This window comes from Python bivittatus, unplaced genomic scaffold (assembly GCF_059951505.1).
Source record: "Python bivittatus isolate LINGU-HERP-01145 unplaced genomic scaffold, Pbiv_v1 ctg000220_np1212, whole genome shotgun sequence".
Lineage (NCBI taxonomy): Eukaryota > Metazoa > Chordata > Lepidosauria > Squamata > Pythonidae > Python > Python bivittatus.
In genome coordinates, this window is record NW_028277048.1 from 17,286,830 (window position 1) to 17,310,915 (window position 24,086).

General features: G+C 42.4%; 2 protein-coding genes across 4 annotated transcripts in view; one reads left to right on the plus strand and one right to left on the minus strand.

The window, feature by feature from the left end:
• LOC103066265 (unconventional myosin-Ia-like) overlaps positions 1–3,738 on the plus strand; it is a 53,962-nt gene extending 50,224 nt beyond the window's left edge. For 2 of the 3 annotated variants that reach the window (XM_015889220.3, XM_007421321.4), the window contains one exon: positions 450–3,730. In XM_015889220.3, the coding sequence (XP_015744706.1) occupies positions 450–573 (124 nt within the window). In that variant the 3' untranslated portion in view covers positions 574–3,730. Of the gene's footprint in view, positions 1–449 lie in introns of all 3 variants that reach the window. The other variant, XM_025171162.2, reaches the window with a different exon arrangement.
• Positions 3,739–5,770: 2,032 nt separating this feature from the next.
• Positions 5,771–20,785, minus strand: LOC103066025 (retinol dehydrogenase 16-like). Its single transcript, XM_007421320.4, has 5 exons — positions 20,671–20,785; positions 18,375–18,711; positions 13,735–13,993; positions 7,732–7,895; positions 5,771–6,151 (listed from the first exon to the last, which is right to left on the minus strand). Exons 2-5 carry the CDS (start codon positions 18,688–18,690, stop codon positions 5,934–5,936), a joined length of 957 nt encoding a protein of 318 aa, XP_007421382.1. The 5' UTR covers positions 18,691–18,711; positions 20,671–20,785; the 3' UTR covers positions 5,771–5,933.
• Between the last annotated feature and the right edge of the window lie 3,301 nt (positions 20,786–24,086).

Sequence of the window (24,086 nt, forward strand, 5' to 3'; positions counted from 1 at the left end):
TTTTAGCTTCAACAGCTTGCAAAAATAACTGTAAATCTGATCATCCCCACAGACTATTGAACACTGTATCCCATTTGACTGAAAATGGTACACTGCAAACCTACCATTTATTTATTAGTAACAGGGCAGTTTCCCAAAGTGACCAGCAGTGACCTACATTGGAGTTAAATAAATTTGCAGAGTTAATCTTCTTGTTATTGGTGCCTCTGAGTCAGTCTTGACTCCTGGCAGCTGCCTGGACTAGTCCCTGCAGTTTTCTTGGCAAGGTTTTTCAGAAGTGCTTTGCCCTTGTCTTTTTCCTGGGGCTGAGAGGGAGGGACTGGCCCAAGGTCCCCCAGCTGGCTTTGTGCCTAAAGCAGGACTAGAACTCACCGTCTCCCGGTTTTTAGCCCGGTGGCTTAACCAGTACACCAAAATGGCTCTAATCCTTTGATTTTTGTCTCTTACAGGTTTCTGGTAAAGTTTAAGCAAAGTAGCATCACTGTCAAGCTTGTGAAGACAGATGAGAAGCAAGGCACAGCTCCTGTCTGCAGGAAGAAAGGCAGCCATAGAATGGAGGTGTTGGTCCATTAAAGCGAAGCTATTGCTGGTCCAAAGGCAGCTACATTGGACTTTTAGGGACTTTGGAGCTGAGAATATGATTTAGATTTGACCCACTACAGGCTTCAGCCCCTTCAAGGTTTCTCATCCCATCAGAATGTTTACAGCATGGGAGCAACATCAGTGCATTTGCACAAAGCATAAATGGCAACTTCCACTGCCTTATCAATACCTTCAGAAATGGCTTCTTTCTATAGATGCTTTAGGAGGAAAATATGGGGAGAGCATCAATTAAAAAAACACACAAATCAAATGAAATGTCAACTCTGTTTTGATTAAAGCCCCTTTGTAAGGCTATATCATCTTTGGGGACACCAAAGAACCTCATACTTAAATTTAGCTGAAGGGTGTGGCTTTATTTAGAGCTATCTGAATAATCTCCATCTCACTCTGAAATTTATTATTTGCTTTTCTCCAGGAGTCTCCAATGTGGCAGTGGCAAAGTCCCACTGACTTACTCTTTGGCACCCACTGGCTCTCTTCCCAAATTTTATTTTTTGGGTAACATTTAACTTCAGAATGAATGGGAAAATAGCACACTGCAAAGCAAAGCCCTAGTTGCAAACAAACTGTTTCCAACAATGCCCTGGGCTATATAGACCACAGAGTGTTGTAGAAAGTAAAATGGTGCACAGCCATTGCTTGACACTTTGCTTCCCTTGCGGGTATTTTCTGATCAGCTATTCCCATGACATGTCCTCAGAATTTCACCTATGGAATTGGCTAAAAAGGGTTGGTGGGTGCCTGGCTTTTTCATTTATACCCTGTCTTTCCACTAAGAAGCCCTGGGAACTGAAGGCAATGACACAGGAAATCAGATGGTTGTTTCTAACAAGGAAACATGGGTCAGAGCTGCCTCTTAAGGTTGCGACCAACCGTTCTAGTTAAGGCAAGCACGCCCTTGTTGGCAAGGAGTCCTCGCTTGGCAAGGAGCCTCACTGAGCATCAATCTCTGCCAAATCCAAGCGCTTGGAGGCTGCGATTGCTCCACCTGTTCTGATGCTGCCCGCATTTGATCAGCCTTGGGTGATTCCTGGCTTGGTGTCTCCGGGGGCTGGCATACCACTGGTATAGCTGGAGCAGCTTCTTCAGATTCAGAGTCTTCTGACTCCTGGGCCAAAACACTATCTTGACCTGAGGAAAAGTATAACCCTTCTGCTTGAGAATAGGATTGGAGGAGTCAGAGCAGGGATTGGATTTGAAATAGTCAAATCTCAAAAGTCTAGTAAGATACCCGGGGTCTATCCAAACAGCCATTTTGAAAGAGTATGGTATGAACAATGTATTTACAAACGCTGCATTCCTCCCTGGTACTGTGCTGTGAATTCCCCTTTTTGTCCTAGGCAGCCCAATTTATAAAGGGGAGATCAGCCTGCCATACAATAAACCCCTCTGCCTTTCCAAATTGAAAGGTGGGCAAAATACTGTTATTTAATGGAGGCATTTCCCCAGTGCTTCTTGCTTAGTATATATCTGCACTAAACCCCTGTATAAAAGAGGTCTGGTTAAACATTATCCAAGGAGATTCATCTGCAGGAACCAGGTGTCCAGTTTTTTTAGGCAGCCAAATCAAAGTGCCCCTGGAAGACAGTGCCTGGCCACCAGATGGGTCAGGGCATGTCTATAGCAGCCTAAAGGAGTCAATAGGAGCTGGGTGGATCCCAGCCCCTAGCTGTGCATCTCCAACATCGTCACCAAAGCACTGCAGATAAATTCTACAGCAAGAAATTGTGCTGGGAGAAGCAGGGATGAAGAGAATGTTATTTTAAAAGTGAAACAACTAAATACAAATTAAGCTGCCTTTGTGGGTAGGCACGGGGTGAATTGAGGATGATGTCATGAGGCTGTGTCCTCTAAAAATGGTTACTAGGGCATCTTTGGGCCACAGTGAGCAGAATACAATGATCCCTAAATGGATTTCTTCCAGCTGAGTGCTGTCTCAAGAAGGTTAATTACCTGCTCTGGAAAATGAAGGGAATCTTCAGGGAGGCCCTGGGCTGTTTGACCGCCTTGGCCCAATTTGGAAAAAAGTGCACTATAGGAAACAGTTAACAGGCAAATTTAAGGTGCAGTATAGGGTGCAAAGATGCCATTCTGACCAGCCGATGTCTTGGCAGTAATAATGCTTCAGGACTAGACCATTCTTTAACCAACATTTTGTTACAGGTCTTTTCACAGACCAGGCAGATGGGCCTTATGTATTCTGATGTGTCTATGGAAGCAACTTTCTTTAGTTTAATAGTGGTAGCAGTCATGAGTGAGAAGACTTATAAACAAGGGATTTGTTCTATAGGCTTATAAACATGGGGTTCCCTGTTCTATACATGTTTACCTGTTCCTTGCTTTACTGTGCAAATAGGCTGTATCCTGGTAACTATCAGAGTTGGAATTGCTATACAGATCTCTTATGTGTAGTTGTGTCAGCCTTGCACAATCTAGCATCCTCTATACAGGACCCATAATCTCCCATTGTGACTAGGGATTATAGAGGTATTCCAGCATACCTGGAGGTCAGTATTTTGCGAAGAACAGGATTATATTTTCCATGATGCCACAAAAAGGTCAACATGATTTGAGGTTTCCCTAAATTCCCAGGTATATATGTCATAAAGGCCAAAAGAGGACAAGGTATATGGCATGAAAAATGGTAAATTATAAATTGGTGTAGGCAACAAGATGATCTTCAGTACTAGCTTGTCCACATGTATCCCTCTTGGCTCTGCCATGATCCATTCCCAGGTTATTTTCAGATTCTTTTAATTTAGATAAGAGGCAGATAAACTACAAAACAAAGTGCCAGTTCTACCATCTTCCAGCTCCACATATGCCCCAAAGGCATTTTTATAAAATAAAAACGATGGATGGCTAAAAACCATGGCTTTGTTTGAAAGTGTCCTCACATGCAAGGGGGGGACAAAAACCCGGGGCTGATGTTGCAGCATCTTGTTTTCTAATTTCTGTGCCAATTTTGATACTCAGGATGGCCATTGTGTGAGAACATTTCCTGTGTTCTCTCAAAATTCCCATTAACTTAAAAAAGGTGAGGCATAAGGCAGCCCATCATTTTATTCATTTTTTAAAGATTTTTTCCCCCGCCTTTGTTATTTTTTTTATAAATAACTGAAGACAGTGAACACACCTAATACTCCTTCCTCCTCCTATTTCCCCACAACCACAACCCTGTGAGGTGAGTTGGGCTGAGAGGGAGGGACTGGCCCAAAATCACCCAGCCGGCTTTCATGCCCAAGGTGGGACTAGAACTCACCGTCTATTTTATCCATCACAATGACTTACAATTTAACCTACTGAGAATGAAAGAAAAGGGCAAAAAGCATTGATGTCTTTGACAGCGTATGCTCTCATCAAGAACCGCCTGCCTCAGCTGCCCGTCTTCATCCGGGCTCACAGGCCTGGAATTAGCATGACGAAGGAGGGTTTACCCAAAGGAGGGGGCATCAGTGGCTTTCCAGATGTTGCTAAACTGCAGCTCTCAACATCTTTCGCCACTGTCCGTGCTGGCTGAAGCTGCAGTCAATCACAGACTGCTTCCCCACCACCCTGAATCAATCTCACTAGTTCTATAGGATAATTGAAGAAGGCTTCAACAGCCCTTTCAGGGCATAATTGTCTCAGTTGTATTATTTGTCTTTGCATTAATTCATATGCTGCCTCCTAATCCTCCATCTACACATATTTCTAAGGACTAGATGCTTGGGTGAGAGATTTTATCATATGCTTTTAGGATTTCCAAATACACAAATTTAATTACAACCTTCATCTATCCTGGTACCTGCTAAATATTTTGGACCACAACTCCCATTATCGCTAGTCCGCATGGTCACCATATTGATTGAGAATGCTAAGAATAAGATCTGGAGGGCATCCAGTTGAGGGAAGCTGGCTATTAAATCACTGGCAACTACCCGTTTAATGGATTTCAAAGAACTCTGGTTTTTGGTTCTCTTCCAACCTTCATACTTTTACTTTGATAGATTTTAGACTTCCAAAAATGAGGAACAATTATTTGCTCTTTCCCCTCTTCCCAGATGGTTTTGGAGAGTCCCTGTTGCAACCTAGCACCACTTATATGGCCCACTTTGTATGTCTTCAGACATTCATCACACTCTATTCCCAGCTATAGTCTAGTGCAGCCATGGCTTAAAAATTAGCTCTGTATTTTTCTTTTTCCTGGACTGTTATAATTCTTTAAGTTTTCACATTGCTTCAGTTTCAAAGGAGGCGATCTATAGGTTCACATGTGTCACATCAATTTAATTCTGTTTTATTCCACGATGGGTGGTTACCATGTTTTTTTAAATTATCATTTAAAAACAAAGATAAAATATAGTGTTAATATTGGATTTAAACAGTACAGACCAGGGTTTCTATACCTCAGCAACTTTAAGGTGGGTAGACTTCAACTCCCAGAATTCCCCCAGCCCGCATACTGCCTGGGGAATTCTGGGAGTTGAAGTCCACCCATCTTCAAGTTAATAAGTTTGAGAAACCTGGTACAGACAAAAGGCAAATTATGAAATGGCTCAAACAATATTAATTTGGTTAGGACTTACAGCGATCAGCATTAAAAAGTAACTCTAAAAGAGCTGCTAATAGGCTGAGCTACAAATAATAAAGGTGGCATTATGGGGAGTGTGGGAATAAGCCTGTAGTACAAAACAAAGTGAGTAAAAAATGGCCAAAAGTGTTAGAATTTCCCAAGGGTGCCCAGTGTACTCACAGAGCAGGTTTTCCTTGTGGATTAGTTCCTCAATTAGTAGAATGCAGCCAGGAAGACCATCTGCCCACAGCTATTTGGATTATGCCCCCTGGAAGCGTCTGCAGTCTTTGAAAATAATTCTGAACAATTGGCTCCATGTTCCATTATCACACAGCTACGGCAGTTCCCAGCCACAGCTCAGTGGCAGAAGTTTGGAGGTACAATCCTCCTTGTCCCCAATCACCAGGACCTTAGAGAACCAAGAAAACATACTAAGCTGGACAGATCTGTGGTCCTATTTGATATAGGAAAACTTTGTATGTTGTTGCCTTGATAACACTTTTAGAGACAAAGCTTAGGAGAGCATCACTTCTATGCCTGATGGAAGAGGTGGATAGGGGGAATACACGTACGCACAGATCGCTACATAACAAGGAAACTGGTCTGCGGTAGTGAAAGATAATTTAGGATATATTCTGGAAACAAGCATCATACAATAAAAGGAAGAAGAGTGCATAAAAACCCACACAAGAATGAAAGGTTTTAAAAACAATAGGTTTCCAGGCCCAGCCCATCAGTGTCAGACTTCTCTCTTAGAATCTAACATCCCTCCACCCTAAATGGCCTGTTCTGGTTTGGGGTAAGTTTTCAAGAATACTAGATCTGATACATAAGTGGGCATGTAGCTCAGAGGGAGGTAAAAGAGTTTGGCATCCCAACCAGGTGAGTAGCGGAACCGGGGATGCACAGCAGTCAGTGCGTGTTCCATGCAGTTGGTGACCAGAGAAAGATTAGGAGAGCAGTTGGCTTGCATCTCATTCACTCCTTTGAGCACTACAGAGAAAGAAAAGGAAAAAAATAATAATAATACAGCTGCTCTTCACAAACTGTAAATTAATACCATCCCAAGCTCTCATTCAACACTCCTGAATACAAATGGCCTAGGCCATACCTATTCTTTCCAACCACAACTTTTAGCCGTTACAAACTTAGGTGCCTGAAATTAATATCTTGAGAAGCAAGCTTCCATTTATCAAATAGTCAATGTGATAAGAATGCATTCAGCCAGAAATAATGCTCGGGTCAACAGCATAATTTGAACATATAGAAGACATCCTGTAGATGTGTGTAACTCACTGCATTGGCTCCAAGAAGACTGATCTCTTTCCACCAATTTACAGGGGAGGCTCTAAGCATCTCCCATCCAGGCATACATTATGCCCACAGCAGCTTAGCAATTGGTCTGTGTGTGTGTGTGTTTATTTATTTATTTATCAAATTTGTATGGCCACCCATCTCACAAAAAAGTGACTCTGGGAGGTGTACAACACTTACCTAAAAAACCAATAAATATATAAAAACATTCATTTTTAAAAACTATTTAAAAACTATATTAAAAAAAATATTTAAAAGTTCCCTGGGAGTTTCTGAAGAAAGCTAGGACAGTTCAGAAAGCCAGGAGAGTTTAGTTTATGTAAATTTCTAAAGTTATTAGAAAACAAAAGCCAAACATTCTAAAAATCCAGCATGCCATTTTTGACACATGAGGTAGAAGCAAGGCACAGAGAGCAAAGAGATACAGATGTTTACACTAGTAAAACAGTTTCCATGGAATTAGACTTCCCAAAGTTTGAGTCAGCTTCATATGCTCCATATATAAATCATGTAATTATATGTTCTTCTTTCTTATATGTTTTCCCCTAATATTATGGACATTGAGAACAACATATTTATTTTGGAATCCAGTTGAACAAAGTTAATGTGACCTTTATTCTGAGCATGACAATATTCATTTCAAGTTTCTAACCCTTTCAATTGCAAGGACAGGCATGAAATTCTTCAGGTAGTTGCCAACAGGATTTTGTGAAGCCCACATAGACATAAATCCACCTATATTGTATAGAACAGGTAAGGAATGGTGCTAAGGCAGTGTTGTCCAAACTTGGCCACTTTAAGAAGAGTGGACTTCAACTCCCAGAATTCCCCAGCCAGCATGGCTGGCTGGGGAATTCTGGGAGTTGAAGTCCACTCTTCTTAAAGTGGCCAAGTTTGGACAACACTGTGCAAGGGAAGTCTGAGGGCTTCAGTTCTTCTGCTCAGCTCCTTGGTCTTTCATGTGAATGATGAGGCAGAATTTCTATCCATTTTGATTACTTGATTCTGAATATCATATCATTTAATACAATTATATTTGTTTCCTAGCTGAGGAAATAAGTTTCTTTGATAGGCCTACATGGATTAAAGTCCCATTTAAGGGAGAAGCAAACTTAACACTCAAGTTAACAACCACAGGATCAAGCTGCCCATCCCTTGCTTTTGTTAGGAAACACTGTCAGCCCTCTGAGGTTCAACAAAAGTCCTGGACTCGTATTATGGGATGTCGGGTTTTGAGGAAATAGGAGAATCACACTCACTTTTTTCATAATAAGACACTCCATACACTTGCTTGATCTCCTTCGGAAGACGCTCCCAGACGCTCCTGAAGTTGTTGTGCAAGTTTTTATCATTGGTGATTGCAGTTCGGAAGTAACCTGGCTCTATTACGCAGACTTTCACTCCAAAGTTAGAGACCTCAATCCTGGGGAAAAAAAAATGTATGTATGTATATATATGTGTGTGTGTGTGTGTGTGTGTGTGTATCATGTACAACAGGTCCTGAAAGAGAGTTATGGCTGTCACATCTTGAAAAATGTGAGAGCATGAGACAGATCATTTCTTAGTAATGGACAAAAGAAAGAACTGAAAGGAAAAAAAGAGTGGAAGTAGAACAAATACAAAATGAGAAAGTATAAATTCTGTATGAAAAGTATTATAAGACAGATTAATCTCCCAACAGAAAACATGAAGAGTACAGGTAGTCCTCGACTTATGACAATTGAGACCATAAAATTCATCGTTAAGTGGTGTGGTCATTAAGTGAAGCATCACGTGTCCACAACCAATTTTACTACCCTTTTTTGCCGCAGTTGTTAAGCGAATCACATGGTTCCCCATTGAATTTGCTTGTTGGAAGCTGGCTGGGAAGGTTGCAAATGGCAATCACATGATCTCAGGGTGGTGCAACCATTGTAAATACATGCCAGTTGCCAAGCACCCAAATTTTGATCATGTGACCATGGGGGCACTGGGATGGTCGTAAGTCCGAGGACCAGTCAAAAGCCACTTTTTCAGCACCATTGTAACTTTGGTCATTAAACAAATGGTCATAAGTCGAGGACCACCTGTAGTTGTAAGGCTCTTGGAACAAAGTAAAAGAATTATATTCTGTGCTATAGAAGTATGCAGTGTTACACTAACAGGAAGTATAAAAAAGGATGCTTGATGGAATGATGAAATGAAAGAGGCTGTGAATGAGCAAAAAATGAGGATAAAAGAAAAATGGGTTTAGAAAGAAAAGGGGTTGCAAAGAATATAATACAAGAGCTAGGAATGGTCCAGATTAAAAGAGAGAAAATGCAGAGTGATTATGATAGATATAAAAAATGATTGTGGAAGTAGGTGAACAATGCAAATCTAGTATCCGTTTGAAGGCTCTGCGCCACAGCTTGGGCTCGGTGTTTCCCTCAACTCCCAGAGCGCTCCACCCACTAGAGAGTGCTAGACTGCAATCTCTTCACAGGGAATCTCTGTAAGGAGTACCTGTGGATGATCCTGTTGATCTCCTTTATCTGGGGATGATTCCAAAGAGCTGGACTGGACTGAGGCCAGCTCCTTTAATTGCCATGGCTGCTGGCTCCACAAGGAACTTCTCTCTCTCTCTCTCTCTCTTTCTTCCTTTTCTTTTTGTTTGTAGGTTTTTAGTTTTGTATTAGTTTTGTTTTATATATATATAAACTTTAATAAAAATATTTTAAAAAGAAAGAAAGGATACAGTGCAACAAATACAAATCTGAAAATTGAGTGACAAAAGATATCTTTGATGGGGAAAGCAGACGTTGTATCTACACAGAAAGAAACTAGAACATGTTAATTCGTATGCCTTGATAGAACATTTAGTGTTCTTCTGTCCACTTTGTTATAAGGAAGTGAGAATTGGATATAATCTAATATATAAAAGTAATTTGAATGCAGTGGGAATGGGGTATTTAAGAATGTCTGTCTGTCTATCATAAAGCAAGAAGAGATGGGTCAATTTTTTAAAAAATATATTTTTATCTTATTTATACTATCTATAGGCTGCCTGACTCCTGACTCTGGGTGGCTTACAATTAAAAAGTTTTTAAAAATTACAAAAGAAAAAAAATCACGAGCAGCCCAAAAACAAGATAAAACCAAAAAACCCATCCAGCAGGTGCTCAACCTTCCCTTTGCCCCAAAGCCTGGGAGAATAGCCAGGTCTTCAGTAACTTCTTGATCATCATCAGGGTGGGAACCATCTAGATCTCTAGGGGGGTATCATCCCAGAGGGGAGGCATGGCCCACTGTGGAAGAGCAGGCTGCTTAAGAAAATTGAAGGCAGCTGTGCTACCTTAACAGAGAAGGCCTGCTTCCTGGGTCTTGACACTGCCAGATTAATGGGACCCAAAGCATGCTCACTCTGTCCAATTTCACCGGATGGGCCAAAACAACCAGAGATAGGTGGTCCCTCAAATAACCAGGCCCTATGGCATGGAAGGCTTTACAGGGGATAACTAGCACCGTGAATTGCACCTGGAAGTCAATTGATAACCAGTACAGCTCCTGGAGTAGTGGGGTCACATGGGCATAATGAGACATGCTCATCACTGCCCACACTGCTGTATTCTAGACCAGCTGTAGCTTCCAAGTGGTCTTCAAGAAAAGCCACCCCCCCCCACCGCCCGGTAGAGTACACTTCAGTAATCCATTTGCAAAGTGACTAAGGCATGAGTGACTATCTGAAGAGCCTCCCAGTCCAGGAGAGGGTGCACTAGGAACACTGTGCAAAGGCCCTCTTTGCACATTTCTGTATGAATGGGTATTGCATGAATGTGGACAAAAGTGAGTGAGCAATATGAAGTACAGTGGAACCTCGAGTTACGAATTTAATCCGTTCCGTGACTCTGGTTGCAACTCGAATTGGTCGCAACATGAGGCAAATTTTCCCATAAGGTTCAATGTAATTACCGTTAATCCATTCTGGTGTCCACGGACCACGCGTCAGGGGCGGAAAATGGCCACGGACCATGTGGCAGGGCAGAAAATGGCCACGGACCACATGTCAGGGGTGGAAAAATGGCCACGGACCATGTGGCAGGGGCGGAAAATGGCCGCGGACCATGCGGCAGGGCGGAAAAACGGCTGCAGACCACGTGGAATGGGAGGAAAAATGGCCGCGGACCACGTGGAACGGACGGGAAAATGGCCGCGGACCACGTGTCAGGGGCGGAAAATGGCCGCGGACCATGTGTCGGGGGCGGAAAATGGCCGCGGACCATGCGGCAGGGCGGAAAAACGGCTGCAGACCACATGGAATGGACGGAAAAATGGCCGTGGACCACGTGGCACGGGTGGAAAAATGGCCGCGGACCATGTGGAACGGGCGGAAAAATGGCCGCGGACCACGTGGAATGGGCAGAAAATGGCTGCGGACCATGTGGAACGGGCGGAAAATGGCCGCGGACCATGCGGCAGGGCGGAAAAATGGCCGCGGACCACGTGGAACGGGCGGAAAAATGGCCGCGGACCACGTGGAACGGGCGGAAAATGGCCGCGGACCACGTGGCATGGGTGGAAAAATGGCCGCGGACCATGTGGAACGGGCGGAAAATGGCCGCGGATCCGGTTCGTAAGTTGAGGCGAGTTCGCAAGTCGAGGTAAATTTTTGGGGCCGGAGCTGGTCGTATCTCGAAAAATTTGTAAGTAGGGGCGTTCGTAACTAGAGGTACCACTGTACACTGAGATGGCTTGATCATTCAGAGATCACCTTCTGCCATGAAGATTTTTTTTTAAAAAACTTTCCAGTCTTGCTTACAGCTCTGGGATTTCTTGATAAGCCTCCATCCAAGCATTAACCAAGTCTGCCCCTGGTTAGATTTTTGAGCTCAACCAAAATCCAACATTTAGTTTCCAGTTAAAAGCAATAACTATATAGCTTTTAAGCGTTTGGCTGAAACAGAACATTCATCAAAGAAAAGGACATTATTTATACAAACTTTGCTTGACTTCCCTGTTCCCTGTTTAACTCCTATTTCATTATTCTTGGTGTTTAGCCTCTTAGAATTCAGGCTACCAGCCTGAAATGTATTTTTTTTAATCAGTGCTTTGCAGAGTGCAGAGTGCAGAAGAACAAGGCTTCACTTTCCGTTCTCTGCATCTTATTTTTAATTTAAACTCTGCTCATTCCAGATGATAGGCTTAGATAAATTAACTGAACATTCCATAAAAGCCCAAGGAGGATTCTGAAGCTAGATCCATGCAAAAGTTTGTCATTTTCTGTTTCCACATAAGCAGCCTGATGACTCAGAACAGACCAAAAACAGGAATTAATCTTGCACCCTCATGCTTGTGCTGTACAACATCTGCTCTTTCAAGGTATCCCACCTTAGATACGGATGGTAATATTGAACCATCAGGGCTGGTAGCTATGTATTCATCTAATAACTACTAAAAGTTGGTGGTCATTACTACACCTTGTACTAAAACAATTCCTTACCTCTTCACTGCTTAAATGTAGCAGCCAGGTAATAGACCTCCAGATCTTTTAGATGTGAACTCATTTTCAGAAAGAGTAATACAAATTTAGAGCAATCTTTTTTGTCTGCTTTTGTCCCTTGGGGATACTGTCTGCATGATTCTTGTTTTTCTGGATGATTCCAGGGGGTAATCTGTGGGTTTGAGACTGCAGTAGTAGGATAACTCTAGAATTAAAACTGGCCAGGTCTGTCTTTCCCCTCTCTGCCAGCCCAGGGCCAAGACCTCCCCAACCTGTTCCTTCCAAGCACAGGGCTTTAACTCTCAAAACTCTGGTCAGCGTGGGCTTGGGTGTAGAATTATGGAAGGCAAAGGCTAGTGTATCTGGAAGAAATCAGACTGGGAAAGACCGAATTAGTCCAAACTGGCCTAACCTGCTTTTAAAATCTCAGGAGGGGTTAGCTATTCACACTGTGGTAACCATAAGGTGGTTTGTTTGGAACTTAGTGTGATGTATGAACTCAGCCATGGTAGTTTGTAATATCATGTCTGGGAGCCTTGATGGAGGGGGTTACGTATTTTATCCAACCTTCCAATCACATTAAAAATGGCAAAAAAAAATCCACCCTGCCACGGTTATGACAAGCAAGACAGTTGCTAATCACCTAAGCACTCCAGAGAGTAGCTCCCATCTCGGCTTATAAAACAAAATCCCCAAGGGCCTTGGCATTTTACAGTGAACATTTTACAGTGACCAGAACTGGCAAGGCTGCAAATGCAAATATGGTTTTGCAAGTCAAAACCCATCTATTCTGGGGAGTTGCTCGATTTTAAAAAAGCATGTGCTTGAAGCAGGTGGCGAGCTGGATGGAAAAGCAGGGGTATTCTGTGTGAAACATTCTCTATTTTGGATGACAACGAGTGACAAGCACCTGTTTCAATGGGAGTAGATTGCTGGCCCTGTCACCCAGAACTTTTGGGAGAAATCAACATTTATGCTGCTGTGTTAAGCTTCATTTTTCAGAATCTATGAATTGGTATATATTTAATAATGTTTTACTTGCAAGTATTCTGCCTTGCTTTCTACCAGCAAGATTTACAGTGATGTTATACATATTTGTTATTTCTCTCTCATATACCTAGATCTAACCATCACTTCTTCTAAAGAAAAGCCCACTCAATTTTACTCACAAATCAGTCCCTCTGCACTCACAAAGGCTTAGTTCAATTTAAGTTCATGTTGGATTATAGTTCAAGAGTGGCTTTTTGTTCCTTTAGCCTTGCCAAATGATTCAGAAGCCAAGATCCAGGAGCCATGCTCTGTTACGTTCAGCAGAGGAATTTCAACATGGAGATGGCAGAACATCACCATTAGTAATGGAGAAATATCTATACCAGAGTTTATCCATCATTTGTTTATGCACCAATTCTTCTCTTACTGTAGAGTTTTTAAAAATAAAGCAATTGGACCATAAATGATATGTTAGGAGGGAAAAAAAAGTCAAAATCCCTGATCAGTTATACCGGAACTTAAGTTTGCTCGGCATTTTGGAAGGTAGGTATTTACAAAAGTATTGTCCAAGTTTGGATTGCAGATATTTAACTTCAGTGCCAAATGAGAAAAATGATCAATCTGTAGTTACACAAGAGCTACTAGCTGTATCCTGCAATACTACTTTAAATTAACACTGTAATTATTACTGTGAAACTGGCTTTTATATTCTGAAATGCCCTGTTTTATGCAAGAATTTACCCCACTATCTCAGAAACATCTCCTTGGGGGAAAATGAATGTTTGCCAATACTACTACAGAAAACAGCAGTTACCTGAGACTATCAGAGAAAGATTCCACCCCGTATTTTGAAGGACAATAGCCTCCGCCAAAGAAACTTAATCGGCCCATTATGCTGGCAACATTAACAACACGTCCCTTGGCTTGTCTCAACAATGGCAGCATGTGTATGGTCACATCAATCAACCCAAGTAGATTGATATCTATGATTTTCTTGAAATCCTCCTTGGTCAACCACTCATTTGGTGCGGTGGGAGTAGAAATGCCAGCGTTGTTCACCAATCCCCAAAGTCCTAGTGAGAAAAAGAAAAACAGGAGAGGTCAACTATGTGGCAAGAGGCATCTCTCTACAGCATCTCTCTGCAATACTCTCTCTTGTAATACATTAGGCGAGCAAATCTTCATCTTTAAACATATGAGGAAGGTAGGCTACAGCTTATCCAAGACATCCAAATAGTATCCCATGAAAATAGAGCAAAATTAAGTAACTGATAAACATTCCTCTGTCCTTCAACGGTCCTCCCCTTTGTTATATCAAACTTAAAATTCACTGAACTTTTACAAAAGGAGTAAGAAAAAATAGGACCACTGAAACAAACCTAACGAATATCACCTCAGGGGTCAGCAGTTAAGGTGTTGGATGAGGAACAGGGAGAGCTGGGGTAACAGATGTTAATGTAAATAACAGACGTTAACAGATGTTAATCATGTTAAAAAACTGAGAGTCCAAAAAACTGAGAGCATGCAGAGTCCAATTCAGCTCCCAGGGCCTGGATTTATAGAAGCTGTAATCTCAACTCACAGGCTTGGGGAGGCTAAGTAATATTTTGTGGCAAGTCTCCCTAGTAAGCAGTAAGACACATTGCAGTATACATCTTGGTCACTTCTTCTGGGACTACATTTGCCTAGAAAAGGGTAACACATTCTGTTTCTGGCAATACGTTTTCCTTCCAATGTGCAATGCTAATGTGCAATGTACTAATTAAAATGTAATTAAATGTAATTAAAACATTATGTATATATGTATGTACAGTCACGTGAAAAAGAAAGTACACCCTCTTTGAGTTCTATGGTTTTACATATCAGGACATAATAAAAATCATCTGGTCCTTAGCAGTTCTCAAAAGTAAGTAAATACAACTTCAGATGAACAACACACAACATATTACACCATGTCATCATTTATTTTACAAAAAGAAAGCCAAAACAGAGAAGCCATGTGTGAAAAACTAAGTACACCCTTACTGCTTCCATTGGCACGAACAGGCTAAATAGCAGCCAGGTGCTGCTAATCAAATGCCCTTGATCAACTGATCATCAGCAAGTGTGACGACCTCTATAACAGACGAAGTTTTAAGAGTTTGTTGGTCTTGAGCATTGAGGTGTATGTTAACACAATGCCAAAGAGTAAAGGCATCAGCAATGATCTTAGAGAAGCAGTTGTTGCTGCCCATCAACCTGGGAAGTGTTACAAGGCCATTTCCTAACAATTGAAAGTCCATCATTCTACACTGAGGAAGATTATCCATAAGTGGAAAATATTCAAGACAGTTGCCAATCTTCCCAGGAGTGGATGTCCCAGCAAATTTACTCCAAGGTCAGACCGTGCAATGCTCAGAGAAATTGCAAAAAATCCAAGAGTTACATCTCAGACTCTACAGGCCTCAGCATGTTAAATGTTCAAGTTCATGACAGTACAATTAGAAAAAGACTGAACAAGTATGGTTTGTTTGGAAGGGTTGCCAGGAGAAAGCCTCTTCTCTCTAAAAAGAACATGGCAGTACGGCTTAGGTTTGCAAAGTTGCATCTGAACAAATCACCAGACTTCTGGAACACTGTCCTTTGGGCAGATGAGACCAAAGTGGAGATGGTTAGCCATAATGCACAATGCCACGTTTGGTGAAAACCAAACACATCATATCAGCACAAACATCTCACACCAACCGTCAAGCACGGTGGTGGAGGGGTGATGATTTGGGCTTGTTTTGCTGCCATAGGACCTGGGCACCTTGCAATCATTGAGTTGACCATGAACTCCTCTGTATACCAAAGTATTCTAGAGTCAAATGCGAGGCCATCTGTCTGACAGCTAAAGCTTGGCCAACATTGGTCATGCAACAGGACAATGATCCCAAGCACACCAGCAAATCTATAACAGAATGGCTGAAAAAGAAAAGAATCAAGGTGTTGCAATGGCCCAGTCAAAGTCCAGACCTCAACCCGACTGAAATGCTGTGGCGGGACCTCAAGAGAGCTGTGCATAAACAAATGCCCGCAAACCTCAATGAACTGAAGCAATGTTGTAAAGAAGAGTGGGCCAAAATTCCTCCACGATGATGTTAGAGACTGATAAAATCATACAGAAAACGATTACTTCAAGTGGTTCTACAAGCTACTGAATCATAAGGTGTACTTAGTTTTTCACACATGGCTTCTCCATTTTGGCTTTCTTTTTGTAAAATAAATGATGACATGGAGTAATATGTCATGTGTTGTTCATCTGAGGTTGTATTTACCTACTTTTGAGAACTGCTAAGGACCAGATGATTTTTATTATGTCCTGATATGTAAAACCATAGAACTCAATGAGGATGTACTTTCTTTTTCATACGACTGTATGTATTCATTTGTTTATGTGACTTATATCCTGCCTTTTACACAGGAGCTCAAGGTGGGGTACTATGAGTTCCTTCTTATTTTTCCCCACAAGAACCACCCTTGAAATAGATTGGATGAGAGGGAGTGACTGGCCCAAAGTCGGCCAATGAGCTTCTGTGGCTGAGAGTAATCTGGAACCTGCGTCTCCCTGCTGCTAGTCTAACACTTTAATCACTAAACTACACTGGTTCACACCTACCACTGGTATGGCTTCATACAGCAACCAATGTAGACATGGTGAACATGTTTTTATTTATGTTGGCATTTGATAGCTAATAATGAAAACTTTTCACTACTTGTGGCCATTTTTAATAAGTCTTATTTGTAACGGTCTGTGGGAATTTCCTTGAGAAACAGGAGGAGGAAGAGCCGCAGACAGGGCAATGGTAAGATAGGAGACACCTCAGCCCACAGAAAGAATGGCCGGGGGGGGGGAGTGGAACGTGTCTCAGAAGGGACCCTCCCTAGTTCCCTGGAAAGTGAAAGCAAGGGGGGGCGAGACTTTCAGACTTGCAAGATTCTGTTACTGCAACCTTTCAATAAAGGTAGTTTTAGCACTCATGGTATTAATTTCTTGTCCAGACTACGTCAAGGGGCTGACATCAACCTTGCAAGTCCACACAGATTGGGGCAGCCTCCAAATATTGTGAAATCAGTCAATCAATCAGATATATGCCTAGCACGACAAGTATACAGTGCTGCTGGAAGTAGTAGTAGTGCAGGTAGTCCTTGTTTAGTGACCACAATTGAGACTGGCAACTTGGTTAAATGAAGCAGTTGCTAAGTGAAACTGTGACTGTGTTTATGATCTTATATCAGCCTTCCTTTGCTTTACAGACCTGTGAAGGTTATAAATACAGGCATTGGTTGTAAAGTTACTTTTTCATCACCATCGTAACTGCAAATGGTCGCTGTCCGAGGCAGCTGCTAAACAAGAACTACTAGTAATAAAAATAGTAATCTGATGGGTAAACAGCCAGCATTGCATCTAGGTGGACAGGCAAAGCCACTTCAGAATTCAAAAAGCTGGTATATCTTTTTCTGGATAAAACAAACCTGGCCATATCAAAAGCCAGTTACTTTATTTTAATACATTTCTATGTATATTTTTTGAGGTTGGAAGCCCACCTTGGAGGGACACCTTGGCCAAGAAAATCAGCCCAAAATCACACCACAAATACTATGACATAAGAATTAACTCTTATATAGTTACCATGAATCCAGACAGGAAATGCTGACTGCACTTAAGATTAAAGCCCACAAACCTTAATAAAAAGTAAAGGCTGATCTTATGGGACATATGTACTACATTCTAAGATTAGTGGGGCAGGGGAAAAAATGGGGTTCTCCTGATGTTGCTAACAAGTGGCTGTGTTGGTTGACGCTACACAGAACCCCCACAACATCTGGATGGCCACCACAACCTGATTCACCCCCATGGTCAGCCATTTGGTCTTTATCTTCAAGCCAATGTCAATATGCGTTGTTTCCTGAAAGCACGTGTGAGCCAAAAGATCAGTAGCAGCCTCATAAGACACAATAAGCAAGAGATCAAAGCTGTATGCAGTGCAAGGACAGGCAGCTTGCAGGTGTTTTGGACAACTCCCACAACTGTTCGACATTGTCTGTGCTGAGGTTGATGGGAGTTGCAGTCCAAGACATCTGGAGGGCATTAGGGCAACCGTTCTGCCCAATATAATTACTCTTGCCTCCAGTACATAGTTAGGAATATTTTCCATGGAAAGAAGAGGGTGGCTCAACTCTCACATTGCCCAATAAGTAAAGAATGGTGGTGGAGGAGATAAAAAATCAGACTTCAGACCTGGAGAAACTAGGGTCAAAATCTCCTGCGTGGCATCTTTTTTTGCTTTATCAGTTTCAAAGGTCTGTTGTGACCTAAAGTGAGGCTAACTCTCATATAAATCCATATAACCTTAAGTTATACAAGAAGAATAAAATGTATATTATTCTATTTTTAGCCAAAACCCAAAGAGAATCGGGGAGTTCTGAGCCAACCTTTGTCGCCCACTTGGGCTTTCACCCATTCCATTGCTTTGTTCACGCTTTCTGTGTTGTTGACATCTAGGAGGATGGTCTGCAACCGTTCTGATGTGGCCTCCTTCAGCTTCTCTGCTCCCTGCTGGCTCAGGCAACCTGCCAAGACCCGAAGGCCTTTTACATCCAACTGCTTAGCCAAGAGATTGCCAAAGCCAGAGTCACAGCCAGTTATGAAGACATATTTCTCTGTCAGGTTTGTCAAAATCTGCTTCTCACGGTACCAACGGAGCAGGAAATAGAAGCCCAGCAAGGCCACCACATAAAATAACCACATGGTCTTCTAATGTTTCTGTGGCTAGAAGAGAAGAATGTTATTGGAAAATGTTTGATTATCAATGGAGTGGAGGGAGAAGAGGAGAAAATAACAACTAGTTTCACAGATTGTGGTTTAATCAATAAACCATTATTTATTGAATAAACCACAACTCCTTGGGTTCACACAAGCTAAACTATAACCTATGTTTTATAAACCATAATGGCTAAGAGTTCTCGCTCTACCATGAGCAAACCAACTTAACAATGACTGATTTAGTGCAATTAACTTTCTTTGCCAGTCTGTCAAAGTCCTTGCATAGAAGAGCAGGCTGAGCTACAGGTTCAAAACCCCCAGTTGAAAGGTGACATTTGGCCATGAATACACAAACTGGATTTCAACAAGGGACTCATTCTTTGCTGAATTACATTGCTTTCTGTTACAGATTACAGTAAAGACCATAACAACATTGCTATTATATTAGTATCCTACTTTAAAAAAAAAAAAAGCTTGAGAGATTATGCGTGAATCTCTTCACACACACACACACCACTCCTTTCACCATTTTATCCCAGTGGCTGCTCTGTGAAGTCAGTGAGGCTGAGAAAGGTGATTGACCCAAAGCCATTCAATCAGCCTCAGGCCTAAATCAGGCTTTGAACCTGGGTCTTCTCAATTTAGGTCCAGCACTTGTTTTCAGTATCAAGTCTTAAATAATTATAGTTTTATTATAGCATAGTAAATATAGTATTACTATAAGCATAGCTTAGAAGATTTTTGGGATGCAGTAAACTTCAGCAGGCTTTGCCCATCTCAGGGATACCAAATGCTGTACATTACTATCCAAACCAAGAGACAGCTGTCATTCAATTACCTTGTCTGGCATTCTGCATAAATCTACCATATAACAATAGCCATTTAATGACAAATATTCCTATTAACATAGGAGTTAATAGCATGTCACTCTTCTCTCCGAGGGAGAAGTAGGACACAGTTCTGTTTGTAATTTGCATGCTAGCTGAACTCCACCATTCATTTCTAAGTGGGTCAGCTCCGATCATGCAACATTGTGTTGTTTTATTCTCCTTGAAACCCTGAGAAAACAATGACACTATGTTTGCAAACCCGAGCACCAGTTGCATGGCCATTACATGGCCATACAGTATCCCAATTCTAGGAAGGGATACACTTTCTTGAGATATCCAAGCTTCTAACTCCTCAAAGAGGACAACTGGCAATCAGACTTTTTTGTATATGCGTGCCTCTGAGTTGTGACTCCTAGCAACTGGCTGAACAAGTCCCTGCAGTTTTCTTGGCAAGATTCCCTTCCCTTGCCTCCTTCCTAGGGCTGAGAGCGAGGGCGAGTCCCAAGGTCTTGTGGCTAAGGTGGGACTAGAACCATAGTTTCTAGCCTGCTACCTTTAACCACTCCACCAGTTCAGAACCTCAGAGGATCTGCCAGACACTGACAGGATTAATATCACCTTTTGCAACATAATGCCCTCCGGGGCACTGAACTGCAATCTCTGTCCTTCCCTGGCAAATCAAGGAAGGCTGGCTTAAAGTATGAAGTCAACGGTTTTCCCAGATTTATTATCTCCGCATTTAACAAATACTTAATTTAAACTGAGTTGGATGGCTTGGCGGTCTAAGCCCAGGGGAGCTCAACCTGGCATATGGTGGTTCCCGCCATTCCTATTTTATCTTCACGAGCTGAGAGAGAGTATCTGAGCGTCATGCTACGAGAAAGAAATCAGGCGGAGGAAAGAAAGGCTGGTTGTAAAACAAACCTCTTAGAGTTACAAAACAAAACGCTGACTTAAGGCAAATCCTCTCAGCCTACTCTACTTTGAAAATAGACGCCCAGTTCAATTTTACGAAAACAGAGCTCTTCTCGCCATTTCATCTTAGCTAAAAAGAGGCAAGCCGACAGAACACCCAGAAAGACGACGTCGTTTAAATCCCCGTAAACCCCATAAAAAAAAACCACACAAATCCTACCTCTCAGACTTCCCCGCAGCCACACAAGCCCTTCCGCACCCCGATCGTCTAATTTTCTTTCCCTGCCTTGTTTTCGTTGAAACTAGGTGGGGTTTACTGGACTCAAAGCCCGCCCACTCAACTGAAAAGGCAGGCAGAAATCGACGGGAAAATACCGGTTGGGAAGGCTTGTGTGTGCCTAAGTGTTAGAAAACGTACTCATGAGAGTGGGAAGACGGGCGGTACAACAGCGATTTGGCTGCAGGATGGACGGAACCCTTGTGTAGAATTACAGTAGCGAAGAAGTAGATGATTAATTCTTTACCCGGCCCGTGGAGGAAATACAGTATCGATGGAGGCGAATATGTGTCACCCAGGGTTGAACGGTGGAGTCCTTAAATGAAACGTTTGCAAGAAAAGAACCAAGCTCCGAGAACCCCAAGGACTCCACAGAAATACAGTATCTGTGGCTGGCATGTTGGCAACTGCCAATTTAGGCTCTTTACCTCTGCCAAGTGCTCCAACACAATTGTGAGACAGGATGAGCCGAGTGGGTCAAGAATCTCCCAAGGCAGCAATATGCTGCTGTTACTGAAGAGGTCTTCACCCCTTTAAAACATTGTGGGACAACCTTGCCCTGGCCCTCCATGGTGTCCCTCTTCTTTGACGTCATCTCATCCTTAGCCCACAAGTGAGACCGCTTTAAGTTGGTATTAGCTGCCCTTGGGTTAAAGTTGAGTTTTCCCTCTAGTTTCAATACTGTCCCAGAGCATAAAATCCCCAATTCTGTCTTGGGGAGAAGGCAGGTTCTGGGCCTGACTGGGCTGTTTGTGTATTGCGAGCTGTGTTTGTGGAGCCCTGATGGATTAGGAATTTCCTGTGTGGCTCTTGCCTGTTCTGGTTTGATTAGATACATGACTACAGATACATGACTAGTTAAAAGTTGAACTATAGTACCCTGCGCCTCATTATAATAGTAAAACAGCCCCCCCCGGAGTAAACATGAGATGCTAATGAGCCCCCCTCATGGCTTATTATGGGGTACATAGTTGTAGTACACATGTACATGATATAATTCACCCATGGATTAGTTTTAGCCAATAAGAATTGTGATGAATGTTAACCTGCTTAGTGAAACATATAAAAACCTTGGGACAACACCCCTTTGGGCGCTCAGTGTGGATTTTGGTCCTGAGTGGGCCTCTTTGCTTCTGTACAGGAATGAAGGGTGAAAGCCTTCCCTCTACTCTGTAATTTGGCCATCTCTCGCACTAGGTAAAAATGTGCCCCAATCAGTTGGTCACCCTGTGGCCAACAGTTTTTGGCAGCCACGAAGGGACTTCTGCCTGGTTCTGGTTTAATTGTCCAGGCTGAACCGGACCCAAAGGTGAGAGTCAATTAAGAGGGAAGGTTGGTAGGAAAATCTCCTCCTGATCCTTAAGAAACATCGTAACTGCTGAAAAAAGACACACTTGGTGAGTAAAGGCTTTTAATTACCCCATGGAAATCCTCTTGACATTTATCAGACCAAGGGCAAGGGAAAACCCCGGGTTTGGTAGGGAGGCGGGTTTGGTAGGGAGGCGGTGATGGAAAGCCGGAGGCCCCTATTGATCCCTGATAGAAAAGGGATGCAAATTGAAGGTGTGGGTTCTGGCCAGAGTAAAAATAAGAATGGAATAGGAATGGAATGCCTTTAGGGTGTGTCTTGAAAAATTTTTAGGGGGTTGAGCAGCAGAGATCCCCTGACAAAATCAAAGTTGATTTTTTGTGTGTGTGAAAATGTGTGGCCACAGTATCAATTAGAGGACCAAATAAAATGGCCATTGGAAGGAAGTTTGGACTATAATAACATTTTGCAACTAATGAAACTGAGAGCTCTGAAAACAACTGCCTGCGGGGATTGTGAAATCTTTTTCTTTTTCTGGGTGGGTTTTGTGTGTGTGTGGATGTGTTTGTGGTTGGTCCATGTTCAGCTCAACCCTTCCCTTGGGGAAGTAGTTTCCAGAGGCACCAACTTTTGAGTGAGACTATTTTGCAATTGCAGTTGTTCTGTTGATGAATTAGTTAGTGGGATGAATGTATGTATGTTAAAATGTTTATTATGTCTTGTGGAGAAAGAAAGGGATGATGCAAAATGTAAATTGATTGTACAACTAAAAGGCAAAAAAGGTTTGCCTGAGGTTAGGGGGGAAAAAAGGGGGGGGAGCAAGGAACCTATAGTCAGCCTAGCTGACAAACATCTTGTAAATCCTCTACCACAGATGATCCATCACTGACAAATAGGAGGCTGAGGGAAAAGGCGAAGGGGAATGAGTGAATGTATTCCTTTCTCACCTCCCCACTAATGAAACCAACAGCTTGAGACATGATGCTTTTAAGACAGGCCTCCCTCTTCCACTGGGGACAGCCATTTAGCATTTTTGTTCAGTTTTATGAGATGAAGATCCTGAGATTTTTTTTGGAGCAAAGAGGGATATCAAAAAGTGTTTTGAAGGAAAGAGAGAGGAAAATCCCAATTGATGTCAATGGATGGTAATGAATACAAATGATTTAGAAAGGGAGGCTGGGGGACCACAGCTCCCCTGCCCCATACCCCTGATTGGAAAGAAAGAGGAGGTGAATTGTTATTTTTTGAATGGGCCTGGATGCCCATTGCTTGGGAGAGATTTGTTATGCAAAATAAGAGTAGAAATCTGAGTTCAAAGTCATTTTGATGGGGAAAAAAAAGAGGAGCGGAGAATGCCAGCAAGCTTCTCCTTCTTGTTTTTTTGAAGAGATGGAATCACTGTCTGGCTAGAAACAAAATGAGGTTTGGAACAGGTATTTGGACTGCCAATCTAAGCACAGTTCATGAGATGGTCATCTCCCCCCCTCCACCTCTCACTGGCTTGCAACTCATTAAAATTTCAGGAATTTCCACCTCCTGCTCCACTGATTTGTTTTTGTCTTTGAATGGGGAAATCCTAACAACAGCCTACTCTGTTTGGAAGCCTGAGGGTTTGTATGGAAGGGTGGTTCAACTTGAGCATATACAAAGCACACCATTTCCCTGATGACTTTCTTGGGACAAGCCTTAGCTCAGATTCCCACACCCAGACGCCAATTGCAAGATGCAATTGTTATCTTTGTGGGCTACCCAGGGAAAAGACTCAGACTCCTCTGAATGTGTGCCAGATTGTAGCACAGACTTTGAGCAGTTTGAACACAAGCTCTTGCCAGCCCCCTCCCCAACCTGGAGAAGAACTTTATCTGCATTACCAAGGAGGACGCAGCAGGACCTAGTCTTTTTGTTAAAGAAGCTGAGAAATTAATTTGGGTCAGCCTTTAAGCCACCCTCATTTTTGAACAAGAAGATAGTCACAGGATGACACCAAGTTGGATTGCATTTTATTTTAGTGGTGGCAGCTGCAGTGTGATTCACAGAAGCAGCAACCCAG